At 38.0% G+C, this 17,390-nt stretch overlaps 1 protein-coding gene across 29 annotated transcripts in view; it reads right to left on the bottom strand.

Moving 5' to 3' along the window:
- MCTP1 (multiple C2 and transmembrane domain containing 1) overlaps window positions 1–17,390 on the bottom strand; it is a 500,114-nt gene that overhangs the window by 64,152 nt on the left and 418,572 nt on the right. For all 29 annotated transcript variants that reach the window (XM_070571402.1, XM_070571408.1, XM_070571405.1 and 26 more), the window contains one exon: window positions 9,443–9,496. In XM_070571402.1, coding sequence (XP_070427503.1) covers window positions 9,443–9,496 — 54 coding nt within the window. The remainder of the gene's footprint in view (window positions 1–9,442; window positions 9,497–17,390) is intronic.

The raw sequence follows: 17,390 nt of genomic DNA, 5'->3' as shown, positions 1-17,390 counted from the left end.
GAAAAGAGAGATGGCAGAGCCAAGGACCATTCTTGAACCTTCTGTTGGGAAGTGGCATGGGTCAGCCAAACTGAGTTACATGGCTAAACCAAAGATCAGTAGGCAGGGAAGTATAAACTTTTGAACAGAAGGCAATCTGCCATAGCTGCTATTGAAGATAAACAGATGGGTGACATAGTCACTACCATGTTAAGGCCTCTAGAATACTTTCCTGTCAATAGGAATCTAAGGAAAACATGATTATAGCCATACATCTTTGTTTACTTTGAGTCTAGCTTAAGTTAGAAAATTAAAAAAAAACAGTATCATGAAGTTTTTATGTCTATTGATTTTATATTAGTTATGGAGTGTGATAAAACCCCAAAGTACAGTATTTCTTGTATAGCAAGATTCTGGCTGATGGAAGCATGGAACGAATAAAATTGAAGGAGTACCTCAGGCTGCCTACTCTGAAAATCGATTAGACTTTGTGGATCTTTTTCTTTATATAAAAACATCTTGATTTTTAAAGACTGAGACTTTACTTAGCATTGGATTTGCCCCAAGAAAAAAAGACTTGTATTAAAACATTTTTTGAGTTCATCGTATCACCAAGAAAAATAACCCACATGCCACTGAAAATATTTTGGTGAAGCCACACATTTCTTAAAGTTGTGTTCTCATCAAATGATGTCAACATTACAAGAATTTCTGACATTTCTTTAATATTTCTCTTTTGCATGTAACTTAATGAAAATAGATACCTCTGTCTGCATAGCCAACTCCTGTTGGCAAGTTCTTATAATCAGGGAGAATTTCTACTTCGTGAACTCCTTTTGGAATCTGCGGAGTCAATGCCTTTAACACGGTGAAGAATTTCTTTGCCAAACAAACTTTCAGGCAGAATCAAAATCTTGGCACTCTGGGCTCCGATGGAGCATCTGTGACGCTTGGCAACACATCTGGTTCTGCTGCTTTGGTGAAGAGACATGCTCCTCATCTCAACATGCAGTGGTGTCAGTTGGTGTCAATGACTCTGCCAGCAATCCTAAAAAAACCGTGTGTATTTCTACAAACGTTGTCAACCTCCTGAGAGCCAGGGCTGACACACTGCTGTTTCAAGAAGTTTTGTAAAGAAATGAGAGTAGAAGAGGAAGTTCGCTGCTGCAATACAGAAGTTAACTAGCTTTCCAGAGGACCTGTCTGGAAACATCTGGTTGACCTTCAAACAAAAGTCCTGCTCTTTTGAGGCAAAGGAAATCCAATTAGAACAACCCAACAGGAAAGAGTCCATTCATAGTTTGCTTTACTTGATGGATATTCTTGCCAAATTATCTAGGTCAATCTTTCCATTTAAATGGTTTTAGCTCACCTGCCACTCTGGAAGGGCACATCAGAAGCAGACATCTATCTAAACATTCCATGGCTGGAGAAGTGCTTCTACAAATTGGAACAAGAGTGACCAAGCTTGCCAATTAGTTTACAGGTAGAAACCATAGACTGCTGGAGTCAGATAACTCTTTCAAAGCTAATTCTGCCTCCAATGACCTTAGCATGGAACCATGTATACTTAATACTTTTTAAAAAAGTGATGAAGCATTAATGTTGCAGACTTTTCAAAAGATAATTTCATCGACACAATATGAATTCAACAAGGATTTTGGAGAACTCTCAGAATCCCACTACGCCTAAGCCTCATCTAACGAAGCCACAGCAGCTCCCATTTTGTTGGCTACTTTTTCTTTTGCCAGGTCAGTGTTTCAAGCACTTATTGCCATGAAACTAAAAAGTCATAGCCAAACAGATGTCAAAAATACCAAGCCTATTGCTGCGTCAAAAACCACTCCATAATTTCAATTTCAAAGCCAAACACCAGCCTTCTCGTAGAAGCTTATTTTGGAGCTGAATTAAACTTTATTTTTACTTGAAAAATTTGCATTTATCTCAGGTGTTTGAGAAAAATAGGCATTAATGTCAAGAGGCAGATGATGAGAGCAACAAAGATATGAGTTTATAAAGATACTTTATAGTCTCTGTAAAATAATTCAGTTTCTACTGCAAAAGAAATGTCATGAAAAAGTTTTTTGTATATGTTTTTATGTGTTTTCTTTTGGGGAACAAGTCTACAGCTTTCTTCAGATTCTCAAAGGTGACCTAACTAAAGCTAAAACCCTCTGCCCTGGCACTTTGTAGAGTGAAACATTCTAAGAAATGGAATGAATGTTGTGAGGAAGCAAAACTTGTCCGTTGAAAAGTGAAGTTAACCACGCCTTGGTTCATTCAGCAATCCTTCATCAACGAATAATACAGTCTCCTAAACAGGAAAGTAGCCATCGTCACTAGAGATGGGCACTAACTCACTCTCATTTTTGGACAAGCTTTCCTGAAATAAATACTAGGGCAACTTGGATACAAATGATGTTTTGTTAGAGTTTTAGTTTCCATATTGAATGAAGAGCCAGGTAGCCATATTTATGTAGAAGAGTAGGACTAAGTTAATAAGGAAAAATTAGGAGCTCAGATCTAGTGCTTTAAAATGTAGTATTCTTTTGAAGAAGCATAGAAAGTGCTTTTGTAACGAATTACCATAAACCAAGTGGCTTAAACACACATTTATTATCTTACAATTCTGTAGTTCAGAAGTTGGATATGGGTCTCACTGGACTAAAATCAAAATGTGGGCAAGGCTGTATTTCTCTCGCCCTATTGGAGAATCCATTTCGTTGCCTTCTCCAGTTTCTAGAGGCTGCTCACATTTCTTGGCTTGTGGCCCCCTCCCTCCATCTCCCAAGACAGTATAGCAGCTCCCCAACCCCGTCTCCAGTCAGTGGGTGAAGCTCTAGCCTTGACTGTGTACTCCCGCATCAGGTCCAGTACAGTGCTCCTTCCACTCTGTTTCTTGGTCTTCAGGTTCACCTCCTGTTTGTTCAGACTGCGGTGCAGGGCACGTGCTTTCTCGGGCCACAGATCCTGGGCCTGCAGAACTTCCTGAGGTTTTCTTTTTGAGTCTAGTTAATGATGGTGAGAACAAGGACTTGTGGACAGCTCAGATTTTGGAGAGTTTGGACCCCATGCTGCCTGCCACTTTGGCGAGGCGCAGATGGGAGAGCTCCACACTCAGGCTGTCCAGATGTTTCAGCAGCTCTTCCTTCTTGCCAGGAAGGTCCTGAGCGTTGGTTGGCCGCCAGCTTCTGCACACTCTGATGGCCTCTTCCACTTCTAAGGACACTTCAGATAATCCAGGATAATCTCCTTATTGTAAGGTCAGCTGATTAGCAACTTTCACCCTACCTGCTACCTCAATGCCTCTTTGCCATATAGTATAACATATTCACGGGTTCCAGGGATTAGGGCAGGGACATCTGTGAGGGTCCATTATCCTGCCTACCACACACCCCCTTAGCTGGGATAGTGGGAGAAGCCTGAAAGTGCATGAGAACAGTGAGGAAAAGTGGCAACCCAGAAGTAAACAGCCCCTACTTGGGACGGACAGTGTGTTCCCTGACGGTGCTACCAAAACACTTAAAGATCATGCCTGATGCAATTTGCATCTGTACGTTGACTTTGTTTCCCTGGAAAACCTCACCTTAAGGAAGGGTAAAGCTGCTAAACTTGGAAAACCTGAGCGTTAGCTCTGTTGCTGCCACTTATTGCCTATATCACCTTTGGCAACTCACTTGTTTAGCTGAACCACAGTTTCTCCATTTTAAAATGAGGAGGTTGAACCAGGAGAGGATGGGCTGGGATGTACTGAGCGTAAGAGGAAGGAGATATCATGGGATCTTGGGAGTTCCACCAGTGTGCGAGTGAGTCCCAGGATGAGAAAAACCTGGTGCTCCCGGTGCCAGAGGCCCTGATCCCAGACTTCTGCATAAGGAGTCCAGCTCATGCTGCTCTCAAGCAAACCCTAATCCTCATGGACTCCTCCCCTGACGCTCCAGTCAGAGCCACAGTGCTGCTGAGCCTCACCCCAGGGGCCCAGCCAAGTATAGCAGAGCGGCACTGACCCAAGGGCTGTACAGGGGCTGCACCTCTGGAGGTCAGAACTGGGAAGTGGGCTGCACATGTGCAGATAGCAGGCCTAGCAGCTTCTAGCAGTTGGAAGGCCACACACGGTGAGGTGAGCTTCTGATGCCTATCTTGGCTATCCTCCAGTTTTAATGTTTCTGTGATTTTAGATGAAGTAGAAAGTGTTTCTACTGACTCAAGGTCAGTGGGATATCAGCTCAGTGGGCCCAAGCACCAACAGGTCCCCCCAAAGAGGAATGGACCCTCCTGCTTTTTTTATTCTTATTTGCTCTTCTCTCCAGAAAGAAACAACAAGGGGAAAGAGCCCATCATGACCTCTTCATGCCAACCACCCCTAACCCTAGAACAGAATTAGATAACAAGCAAGTAGAACCTATCGTACTATGACTAAAATATATGTCTGGTATGAGATGTTTTGTATAATCTTTGAAAGGATATGTCTGGGAAGGCAGGCTTTCCTAATTTGTTTATTGTAGGATAGTTGTGTCACAGCCTAGCAAAAGATACATACAAAGAACACAAAGACAATTCCATTTTTGTTCTGGAACACTAGATGCTTGTAATGGGAAGAATTCTAAGATGGCTGCCATATTCCCACTTCCTGCTGTGTATGGCCTGTATAGTTCCCTCCCTTTGTGGCTGTGGGAGATGTAGGAATATGATGGGATGGTCATTTCCATGATTAAGTTATGTTACACAGCACAGTTGACTTTAAGAAAGGGAGCCTTTAGTGAGCCTCACCTAATCAAGTGAGCCCTTAAAAGGCACTGGGCTCTTCCTGACAAAGAGATTTGAAATACAGGAGAGATCTGACACGAGGGAGATTCTCCACTCATGGATATAAAGATGGAGGGGGTCACGGAAAGCGGCTAGTAGGTGCAGAAAGCCAACAAGAAAACAAGAGCTTCAGTCCTCCAACTACAAGGAACTGAATTCTAGCAACAAACTGAATGAGCTTGGAAGGGATTCTTCTGCAGAGCCTCCAAGATGGCAACTCAGCCTTGAGTGTGAGAGAACCCAGTTGAGCCATGCCTAGACTTTTGACCTACTGAACTGAGAGCTAATAATGTGTAATTGTCTTAAGCCTCTAAGTTTGTGGTAATTTGTTATGCAGCAATAGAAACTAATTAATACAAAAGTATTCCTGTTAAAGATGAGTTAGGATTTTTTTCCTTGTCTCCTCTTTCCCTGCCTTTTTCTGAAGCTTTGATCTGTTTCCCCACCATGCAGTTATTTCATTGAATATAACTGGAAAATACCATTTTGTCAGATTAAAATTGTCTCTTATATCGCATATCAGAGTTATCTTTCTTCCACCACAGTTGATTTAAGACACAGAGATGTACGCATCTTGGGTATATTATATACATGTTTAGGGCTGGAGATTCAAACCAGAAAATGTAGATTTCCAGAATAAAAGCCAAAAATCTGTATATTTTGAAGTAACTCAGATATGTTTCATTCATTGCATCTAGTTATCTTGAAACACAGTAACCTTGACATAATGGTTGAAGAGAAAGGAGAAGCAATGTAAGCATAAATGCCTGAACATTTTAATAGCTTTTATCAATAAACATTACTAGAATGCCATGCGTTTAAATCCATGCTTTTCCTGAGGAAAACCTGCATTCTATCTTCTGCTTCCTGATATTGCAGCTGGATCCTATTACAAGGGTAGGACACACCACGGGAAGCATGCCTAAACTTTCTAAGCTACAAAATGAAAGCCGATCTTCATTAATTAGACGTCCAGATTATGCAGATTGACCACTGTATTATTGTATACAACGTGGTGAAAACACTATTATATGGCTTGTTGATAGCTCTACCTAGGTAGTCTAGCTATGCCTTATTATTTGCTAAGGTAGTCTACTAACCACAAAGGCAGGATTTTGTGTCAGGTCAAATAGATAAAATTGTGACTTTGTGGTTGATGGCCAAGAGAATGTTCTACAACACAGGGAACTGAGAACGCAATCGGATGTCTTTCTAACATTTAATCCAGGAAAAATTTTATCTCAAGTGTAGCTTAACATAGTGCTACTACATAATGCAGGTAAGCGAAAATATTAACAAATCAATGAGTCATAACTAAGACTCAACATTTAAAACCAATATTCTTGGTGTTTGTGAAAACCATGGAACTGGATTAAGAGAAAAGCCACCTAATTTTAGATTTAAGCAAATGTGGACAATGGATTCTAGAAAGAAGGATAAGTCTGAGGATCACAAACCCTTACCTGAATAATGATTACCTATTTTAATAAAAAGGAAGGACTCTCTACACACACACACACACACACACACACACACACACACAAATGCCCAAAAGGCCACGATCTGCAAAAACTTCAAGATCTGGGGATCCAGGTAAATCATGACTTAGCTTTTACCAACTGTAACAAAAGTCCTCTCAGGTGCTAAAGTTAGCACTAAAGAAAAGCTATTACAAAACTATTATGTTAAGTAATTATAATCTTTGTTTCAACTTCATATACCTGTGTCTTTGTCATCTATATAATTATGGTGAGAGAAAACACTCCAAGCTCAAATGAAATAAACGACTTCAGTTTATGCCCACACGGACCTTGTCAAGTAGCCAATGACTTGCCCTTTCATTGTGAGTGACTAATATCAATGCTGGCTCTAAAGAAAGACACTTTTCATAATCGCCCAACAATCTGCTAAGTGAAAACATATGGATAGGCTTAGGCAAAGCCTGCCAGGGGTCTTTGCTGAATGGAAAACAGGTGCTCTCATTCTGTGCCACGTAATACCCCATTTACCCCCATGGCCAAAGGTTACAGGACTAATAGCTGCCTTGTGGTAATCATGGAAAGCCAAGACACTAGCCCTGGTGGAACATCTGGGACATATTTTACATACTTGCAACATATGCTTCAGGTTCAATTAAAGTGAGGCTTTGGCACATTTATTAATCTTTTTTACTTTTATCCTATAAGAGGACCCACTGACCTGACCCCACTATTATACCATATGAGAAAACAGAGAAATAATGAGAGCTAGAGGTCAGTACCTGCTCGTATGGCAAAAAACACATTTGTTTTCTCATGAAATTCCATTACGCATGACTCTATACACAAACTTTAAATAGAGGAACCAATGAATTTTTTAAAGTAGGAAATTACCCTTCTCCTACTCAGACACACTGATAGCCAAGACCTACAATATATACCACTACAAGAACCAGTCAAGAGACGGAAGCTGGTAAATGGAAACCTGAAGGATCCGTTCATATTTCCGTTTCTTATTGTAAAAACTTCATATTTCAAGACGTCCACTCTAAGATTCTTCCCTCTATTATGCAAGCCCCTAAAAGTCCATTGTAAATTATTACATTTGAGATTTTCTTTTTGTTCAGATATGATTTTTATGCTATCAATTGCATTATGAATAAAAAAAGAATAAACCTCCTTATATGTCACTCAAATAAAGTGCTGGATTTATGAAAATCAGCTCACGATCCTTTCACATGGAAAACACAGTTTGTTGGCGTCCTGCACAGAAGAATATAGTTGAATTCACACAGTAATTTAAGCACTCACGTTCAATCAACTTTGGTAACTAGGTCTGAAAATGTGTTAGAACCAAGGTGTCAATTTCAGACAACCAAAGACTACATTATAATACGTGCCACCCCAGAGATTTGGTGGTGTTTCCACTCTGGCATGTTCTACTCGACATCCATGTTTTGGTGAGCTGGTGAACCAAGTGCTATTGGTTTCCCATTCCTAACATCCTCTATATTAAAAAAAATGACCATAAAGGGGAGATTAGTGGTATAGGATATCAACAAAGTGGCTAGCAAAAATGCCGTTGACTTCAAGCAGGGACACTGAAGTACTAGACTTCTCTAAGGGTTTCCATTTATTAACATTTCTGGGGGAACGCCTGCTGCCGGAATGGATCTTTATGGTGGCTTTAATAATAAAGCGGCAACAAGCAAGGGAAAATGGCCATAAATGGATGGCAGCTCAGTGTTTATCAGCAGAGAAATGATGATTCAGAACTGGCATGTTGAGTTAAAATACAAGCTCTCTACAGCTCTACAACTGACCTTAATAATAAATCATATCATTTATTGCCAGAAGTGTATGCTTATGTTATTTAACATAAAAAACAAACACATATGTGTTTCTGCAGGAAGGAGATTTTGTTGGTTTATGTTTGATGATGTCACTAATGACTGAATGATGTACAGAAGAAAAATTCCACATAAAATCTCCATTAATTTTAAAATGTTTGCAATAGCCTTAGAAGGGAGAAAGAGTGTATGTATGTCTGTTTCTACTTTTCTTCTAGCATTGAATGTTAGTTAGGAAGAAAAAATCATTTGGGAGGTTAACTAATCACTGTGATTTTTTTTTTTTTTTGACATTTCTAATGCTTGCTTCCAGCACACAAATTCTTACACTGGGATGTAACTGTACATCTCCACTGGAATCAAAGGTCAAGGGCATAAATTAAGATACACTGTTTTTTCTTTAAAAAATTTCACTGCTTTGCTATAACAGAAGTCAGACAGATCCTGGTGAAGGTCAAAATCTGGTTTTTATGCCAAATAATGTGGAAATAACGAATGATATTCTCCCCTTCCCCACCGCCCCCCCAATCTTACCCTAGGACTTTTTAGATTTTCTATCAGAAATGCCCAAAGATGATGATAAACCAGCTTCACTATCCTCCTTGCTGTAGAAAGCTGTTCTTCTGACCCCAGCCACTGCTGCAGTGGTGCAAGGTCATTCTAATTCCTCCCTCCAGTTGTCCCCTCTCCCCAGGGGACAACCAATCCAAGAGTCCCAGAAACTAGCTGTTATTTACTGTGATAACCATCCGCAAGCCAACCAGCAATCGAAATATGAGCCTCTCTGAACGGGCTTTCCTGACCAAGGAGCCAGGGGGCCATTCCAAGTCTAGGCTAGGGCAGTGAGCACCGGGATTATTTAAATGCCCTCCGGAGCCCTCCGCACACGTGTTCTTTTGCTGAGCCATTCTTCGAAAATTACAGATGACAATATCCACGTTCAACTCACGCAGGCTGCTATTTTTTCACTTCTCTCTTCCCCCAAAGCGTAGCCTGATTTGTAATTCTCAAGATAGGACAAATTTTTGCCCTTCAAAAACAGTTGTCACTGCCGTTATCTTCACGAGAGCTATCAAGTTCCAGACAAGCTGAATTATTTTTTTTGTTCCCGGCAGAAAAATATTTGACCCAGCTCTGGACAAAAGCGAAGAGGATTTATAGCCTCCTCTCCCTCTTTGCAACATGCAGTGGCATTGTTAGGATGATAAACAGCACTGTCCAATTTTCTGGACTCAAACACTTCAACTCCTTTTTTAACTGTCTGTGAAAACAGTGTTATGTCTACATTTCCCCATCCCCAGGTACCCAAGTGCTGGGAAAGATAATTACCTTGTCATCTTTGTCATCTTCTTCTTCCTCGTCCTCTAGCATGTCCTCCACTACCTGCAGACAGAAACAGAAGTCGTTTTCGTGCTCTTAAAGGAGAGAATTTTGTTCTGTCATTTTGAACCTTTTGGAAATGAAAACTTTATTAACATTTGAAACAGATGCTCTGGGAGGAAATATTTGATCTCAAGATAGGGATTAGGAAAATGCTATGCCTTTCATTGATTAAAACCTGGGAACGGAATCCCAGTGAGGGGCACCCTATCTGTGTGAAATGTTCTGTGACAACTTCAAGAATCTGAAATATGCATAAGGTCAAACTAACATTAACTTGAGGGGTGCTTTAAATCAGGAAATTTCTTTTCTACCTATTCCACTGTCTATATTAACTAGGCATTTTAAATTTGGAGATAGATAACTAAGCAGGAAACAGCTCTGCTATTTCTGATTTACTTTTCACCAAATTCTAAGATAAAAAACTATGTCTGTTCATTGATTCATGCTGGTGGTCAGTGGCATAAAACTAACAATATCCTTCATGGCTTAAATTTTAATAGTTACGTATAAATGTCAACTTTTGACTATCTCTGTATTACTTGCTGATTTTGTGGATTACCTGAAAATCTAATTTTAATTCTCTGTGATTTTATACAAGGATTACATTATAAGAATGAACACTACTACTAAAAGAAAATTAGAAATGTACTCTATAATCGAATGTGGACAATATGCATATAACCCATGTAGGTGGACATGCATGCATGTATTTATTTAATGGCTCCTAGTTTACCTACTTCAGCAGAATGGAATCATCATTTTGGACTTGCTAACTAATTTCCCCTTGCCTCGATCAATATATAACTGTAAACATTACAAATGAGACTTCACCTGTTTCAGGGGTTTATTATGGTTTTACACACCTACACACACATGCACGCGCACACACACACTATGGAAACCAAAAATTTTAAAAACCTTGCAGGGGGTTGTTATTCAGGTGAGTGTCAACTTGTGATTGTATTTATGTCATCTGATATGACTTCTAAATTCTTGTGGTGGTTTTATTTTTTATCCAGTCTGAATCTCTATCTCTAAATAAATTCAATAGAATCATGGCTATTAAATGTTTTTAAATCTTTCTCCTAAAGCTCATAACTTTAAAGATTTTATTTTTTTTCCTTTTTTCTCCCCAAAGCCTCCCAGTACATAGTTGTATATTCTTCGTTGTGGGTCCCTTTAGTTGTGGCATGCTTGGACGCTGCCTCAGCGTGGTTTGATGAGCAGTCCCATGTCCGCGCCCAGGACTCGAACCAACGAAACACTGGGCCGCCGGCAGCGGAGCACGCGAACTTAACCACTCGGCCACGGGGCCAGCCCCTAAAACTCATAACTTTAGAAGATAAAGATAGCTAGCCCTTCATGTGGCTTTATGATACAGACAGGAATTGCTATGAATGAAAACTTCCACAACTAAGACTGTATTATGCAAAGAGATACATAAACTGACATAACATGTCAGGACTCTCAATTATTCTAAAAATTTTTCTCAAATATTCTAAAACATTAACTGATTTCAAAGAATAGGCCAAACACAAACCTACAGTTCTCATGAACCGATATATAACCAAAAGCATATGGCAACCTGTGAGATTGTTCCTAATTTAATGTCATACTTCTAATCTTCTATTAAATGGTAGCATTGTGGGGTCTTTCATTTGGACATCCAGAATTTCAAAAGAACCATTGTAGCACAATGTCCTGTTTCCAATATTTGGTGAGTGTTTATACTTATTTTGGGGACATATAAAGCAATTCAGCCTCAGCAAGAAAGGACTCTTGGCATTCTCTCTAACTATATTCAGCCACTCCATAAGCATTTATAACCCCGCCTTGTTCAAGGCACACAGTCCTAGGTACTGTGGAAATACAAAGACGAATAGCACACAGATACTTCATCCATATTCATGTCAGCCCTCAAGGGCTGATAATCCAGTAGAATTGAAATTACAACTATCAGATAACCTTTCATGTTGACTTTTAATTTCCTGAAATTTTGAAGTATTCACATCATAAATATACAGACAAGAGCGACAATGTATAATTGAGGTGGTAGAGGCCAGGCTAATCCAAAATGGGCTATTTGTGATGGAAGTTTAAACAGGAAAAGCAGCCACGATATTTCAGTACATCGTATTACATCAAAAGAATTCACCTAACATACCAAGTAGCTGACCTAGAACTCAAACCCAGGCTGTGGGATAGCAGAGAGCCAGCTCTCAACTCTTGTCCAGTTCCAAAAAAGAAAAAAAAAGTAAAAAAAAAAAATAATTCACCTAACCCTCACAAGCGTTTTTTAAATTATTATAATTTTGTATCTCTAATAAAACGGTTTCAAATTTTAGATCTAGGGGCCAGCCTAGTGGTGTAGGGAGTAAGTTCGCGTGCTCCGCTTTGGTGGCCCAGGGTTCGCGGGTTAAGATCCCGGGTGCAGACCTACCCACTGCTTATCAAGCCATGCCATGGCAGGCATCACATGTATAAAACAGAGGAAGATGGGCACAGATATTAGGTCAGGGCCAATCTTACCCAGCAAAAAGAGGAGGATTGGTGGCAGATGTTAGCTCAGGGCTAATCTTCCTCAAAAAATAAGTAAATAAATTTTAGATCTAGATTAAGTGATTTTTTAGGGCTGGTCATTATTATCTATTTTATTTTTTTGGAATAAAAATTGTATATATTTGAGGTGTACAACATGATGACTTGATAGACATTAGATTAAGTAATTTTTTGCTAAAATTACCCATGCAGTCATATATCAAACATAGAAAATGAAACGAATACTATACTTTTACTCCTGTGCATAAACTCAAACAATATTTTAGCTAGTTATTATTAAGAATATACTATAGCCTCCCCTCTTCAGTACTCACCATCATACTACAGGTGCTAGGAAGGCAGAATGATTTCAGATTGTCCTTAGCAGCTTGCAGGGTACATAATGGGTGTTCAATAAATATTTGTTGATAGAGTGAATAGATGAATGCACCATCTATTCTTTATATCTTTGAACATACTTTTTAGTAAAGTGCCTATCAATTATCTCACAGAACTGAACTAGCGCACCTGGAAAGACTTATACCTAATCAATGACGCAGACTAAGAAAATACTCAAAATGCTCTCAAATATTTGCCTGGCAAGAGAAACCATGAATCTTTAATCTTTAAGATTTGGAGATCTTCATTATCTTCAAGTTAATTTTCAAAAATTCAAAATATTATTGAAACGTAAAACAAACTAATAGCTTAATTCACACATTTTACGAATCAGCTGTGGATCTGATCAAGAATGACTCAAAGAGGTCTACAGAATCAGGCTCTTCGTTTGCAAAACCCAGACTGTTCATACTCTGCACAAGTGGGTAATTGGCTACACACAATTTCTCCACAAATGTGCAGCCAGAACCACCCAATACAACCATTTGCTTTTACACTTGGCAGAAAAGTGTTGTGTTAGCAAGAGGCCTTTGTGTTGTGTTTAGCGCTCTAGTGAGGGCTTTTCTCCTCCTCCAGTGCCTTTTTAATGTTACATCATAAACATCTACAAGTGAGGATTTATATATAGTTGGGTTCCTATTGATGCCTTTAAACTGCTTCAGAATGCATCCCACTATTACATTTTGCTCAGGTGAAGCTTATGGCGCCTTGGCAAATGCAGATAATAACAGCACGTATCCCAAAGTGTTGACTAAGGATCCAATGAGATAATGTATTTAAAGTGCTCAGCATAGTTCCTGTATTCAAGTAAGTGCTCAAAAATGTTAGCTACGAATAAAAATAAAAATAACATCAATTTAATAATATTTTGAATAATTTTTTGAAATTAAATTATACATATTTTTTTCCAGGACAAAATAGTATTCCTAATGATATACTCAATTCTGATTCACGTTTCATTGACACTAAGAAACACATAGAGGGGCACAGGTAGAGGTGTGGGTAAAGATTCCCAATTAAAATGATAATGCTTTCACAACTAATTTTCAGACTTTAATGGTCCAATGAAATGGATGGCTCTGAAGGCAAGTGTCTCAGAAGCTGGGTCGTGCGTTAAGACACGAGCCCCAGCCAAATGCAGAATATAGAAACTGCAAACTGAGCTTTTAAAAACAAACTGTAGATATCACGGAAGTGCATTTAATGACTGCACAAAATTGCAACCTTTCCTAGAGAACTCAAATAACACCTATTATTTGGAAAAAGAGTGCTGGAGTTTAACACTTAATAAAGGAAAACAAATAAAATAAAGGAGTCCTAGTCTCAAATTCCAGCTCTTTCCACCTTAAATAAAATCAAATAAGAACTACACAGTTTTGTTTTCAAGTATACAAAGTCCGGTTGCCCAAGCATTTGTCAGCAATAATTTAATAACACATCCATAGGATTTCCTTGAAGAAAAAAATAAAGAGTGATGAGAAAATGCATGTGTTAAAAAAGACACGTTTTTACAAAGTTGGGTTTTTTTGTCTTTTTCTTGAGGGGGAATATCTCAGATTGGCTCTGGAATTCTCTTTCCAAATTACGCTTTCTGATACCTTGCTTGAAAGCAAGTAGTATTAATCAAACAAAGGAAGGGCACTAGGGAAATCAGAAAGATGTAATGCAAGCAGTTAAAAGTGACATGACCTTCTGTAATGTCGCTCGTCACAGACTTATATGCCACACACTGGAGGAAGGTCTTGAAAGAAACTGATTCTTGGTACTATTCCTTGAAAGTAATACTAATAAAGATGACATTTTAAAAAACACACGCAGACAGCCCCAAATACAGCTTGCCAGCTACATTACAGCCAAAGAATAAGCAGATAACATTATTTTAAAAAGCATAATATTTCTTCTTTCATAGTCCATATTTGCTGAACATTTCTCATTAACATATAAAATATAATATATGGCTGTACATTTTAAAAATCCACTTTCAAAATGGAGAATGGCATCTGTAGAATCTAAATATTTTATACAGTTGTAGAGGAGCTCTTTTAATATGACTTTTAATTATAATTCAACACAACTAAATGCTTTATGATTTTCAAGGAAATAAAATTTTATTTGGCTGAAAATGTTAAAAATGATGTTGGTAATCTGAATAAAAATATGACAGCATATTTAGAATTATTCCTCCAGACAAACATGGCTAACGGAGGGGACCAGAAGGATGTGGAAAGGAAGATCAAGACAGTGAATGGATGAGGAAAAGTGGAGTCAAGTAAACCTCCTTATTAAATTCATCACAAGACAGCATATACTAATTTTTGCTTTTTAACAGCAGAGTTCATGTTTTAGAACTAAAGTGACAAAAGAGGGTTAAAAGTTCTATGAATAATTCTTAAAACACTTTGTATTATGATTTTCCCAGGGATAAAGTCTTCCACTTACTTATATTCCTTTAAACAAAAAGGAACCAAAAGAATCTTGGTTATGCTACCCTTGTAAGATAAGTATTGAGTACTATAAAGCTAAAAACGCTCAAAAGCTAAAGCTGACATAAACCAGTTTCTTTTGTATGTTTACTTTTTCCCTTGGAAATAATCTTTGAATTAAATGGATGTTTTGCTATGTTGAGAATGAATAGTTGCACAATTCAAATTGCTTTACTCAAACATAGTCTATAAAAAAGCAACACATTTAAATTAAAGAAGAAATCACTGCTGTCCAGATGTGCAACTGTGATGTTAAAAAATTAAAGAAAGAAAATTGTCACAAAAGAAAGAAGTTTCATATTTAATTTCATATTCATAGAACTTCCAAATGTGTACAGATGCTTATATTTGGATACATTACAAACTAAATGCCTATTTCCACCCTAGAGATACGGAGGAATCTGGGGAGAGCAGTATTCTTCAACGTGATCTGGAGTTCGTTTATACCATTTTGTGTGTGCATAAACCAAGCAGAGTGTGCAATCGTGTGCCAATGGATTTATGACATGTGTAAGTATCATGTGAAATTATTGAAAGTCTGCGGATTGAGAAGATGCATATAACCACTCAGATGATTTGGGATCACTTGAAAGTATTGAAGGTTGGGCTGGAGACTTCTGCGGTCAATAAGATCATTATAGGTGCGCTTGTGCTGTCATTTTCACAGTAAGACACCTGCTTCTCACAAGATTTTTGAGAAGGAACTTTTGCAAAACAAATGGCGCAATTAAACTGTACATATAATTTACTTCACATCTCAAAGAATAGTAAGACTCATAAACAGGCCTCGGATATACTGTTTCATCTAGTATGTCTCAAAAGCAAATGCATGTATGATGGCTGCTTAGTTTGATTCACACTATTAAGGATGTGACCTTGGAATATTTCAGCTATAGTAGTCATCAAGATAACTGAACCACTAGATGTAATAATAATTAGTGTGATAGGCTTGCCATCGAGGCTGAATATATTGCAATACAAAAGAAGGCAGACTAAAAAGAAAAGCATTATTACTTACTGCTAAAAGACTTCCTGATTTTTACAGAGACACTCAAATACAATTATTTCTTCTTGCAGAATGCATTTCCTTGGCTCATTCTGGGAAGTGCCATGTTGTAATTTAGTCTGATTCTTGATAGGAAATGTGGCTTTAATGTGGCTATCAGATGACTTTTGATGCATGCCACTGATTACATACGGCCTGTATTCTGCATTATCAACAACAGCATTCTTATTTGCCGTATAATATGCTTTGCTGTAAGGTGCAAGGATAGTAAATTTACTTTACTGGCCAAGAGTACGTAACCTTCTATTTGTTTTAAGTGTCAGCTTAATATGTAGAAAAAATCTTCCATTAAGAAAGGCTAAGTATAATATAAATTCTGTAATCAGTATAAGCATCTTAAATGAATTTCTTTTCATATTTCCTTCTCGGTTTTCTTAAATGTTCATTCTTATACTTACACAAAGCACTGCAAACAGAATTCTAGTGTTTATTTGAACTATGTCTCCATCTAAAGGCTCCACAATGTATTGTATTTTTGCTTGCAGGGAAAATTCTAATCCTGGTGTCTCTAGGATATTGCATATTAATTTGATTGAGCAGGAAAAAATAGGTCGACTACTAACCTACAATGCGCTTTTTAAAATAATGTTTTCTTGAACTGTATTATTTGTCAGGTTAAAAAAAGTACACAAAAGGCCAAAAAATTGAATCATTTAACATGCTTTGCAAATGAAATTAAAAGATAACTAGGACTCATCACTAACCTATTTTGTAAAATTTAATATTTTCAAAGCAAACATTTTTGTCTATTAATAATAAACAGATTTCTGAGAAAAAAGAAAATTATATATTCAAGTCTCTCGATGTAAAATCAAATTCCCATTCCAGAACCACACATTTGTAACAAAAAAGGCACAGTTTTGAATGTTCCAAATTTTCAAAACCTTAGGAATTCTTATTTCTTAAACGTCTAATGAAGAGTCCACAATATCTATATAAAACGTTTTCTGCAAAGAAAGAAGAGGGAGCTGCTATGACCTCTGTGAGAGTGTCATGTCCTCCAATCTTCTCAGAAACGTTCTTTGCTCTAACCCCGTCAGATATGTTTGGGAGCATTAAAGAAGCGATAAGCAAGAAGTTCTTCTTCAGGCGAATCTATAGGTTAGCACATGTAATCCAGGCAAACGCTATGTTTCTGGAACATTAGGGACCTTTAAAGAATAGAATTTGAAAACAAAAAAATCGTTTATGTTGGAGATTAATATTAGCCAGCTTCTGGATCATACTGCTCTGTTAGGTCTGATTCACGTTTTACAAAAATTCACAGCGCCTCCCTATTTTAAACAAAATGTTGGGGGTAACGGAGGGGTAGGGGGAAGTGGTGGACACTTGCAGAGAAAAATATTCTGACACTAACTTGATTTTTCTTTTTTTTCCCTGTGCCTAGAATATTTTGAGGCCTGAGAAC

The sequence above is a fragment of the Equus przewalskii genome, chromosome 13 (assembly GCF_037783145.1).
Source record: "Equus przewalskii isolate Varuska chromosome 13, EquPr2, whole genome shotgun sequence".
Lineage (NCBI taxonomy): Eukaryota > Metazoa > Chordata > Mammalia > Perissodactyla > Equidae > Equus > Equus przewalskii.
Note: the sequence above shows the minus strand (reverse complement) of the source record. Positions and strands in the feature narration are given on the sequence as shown.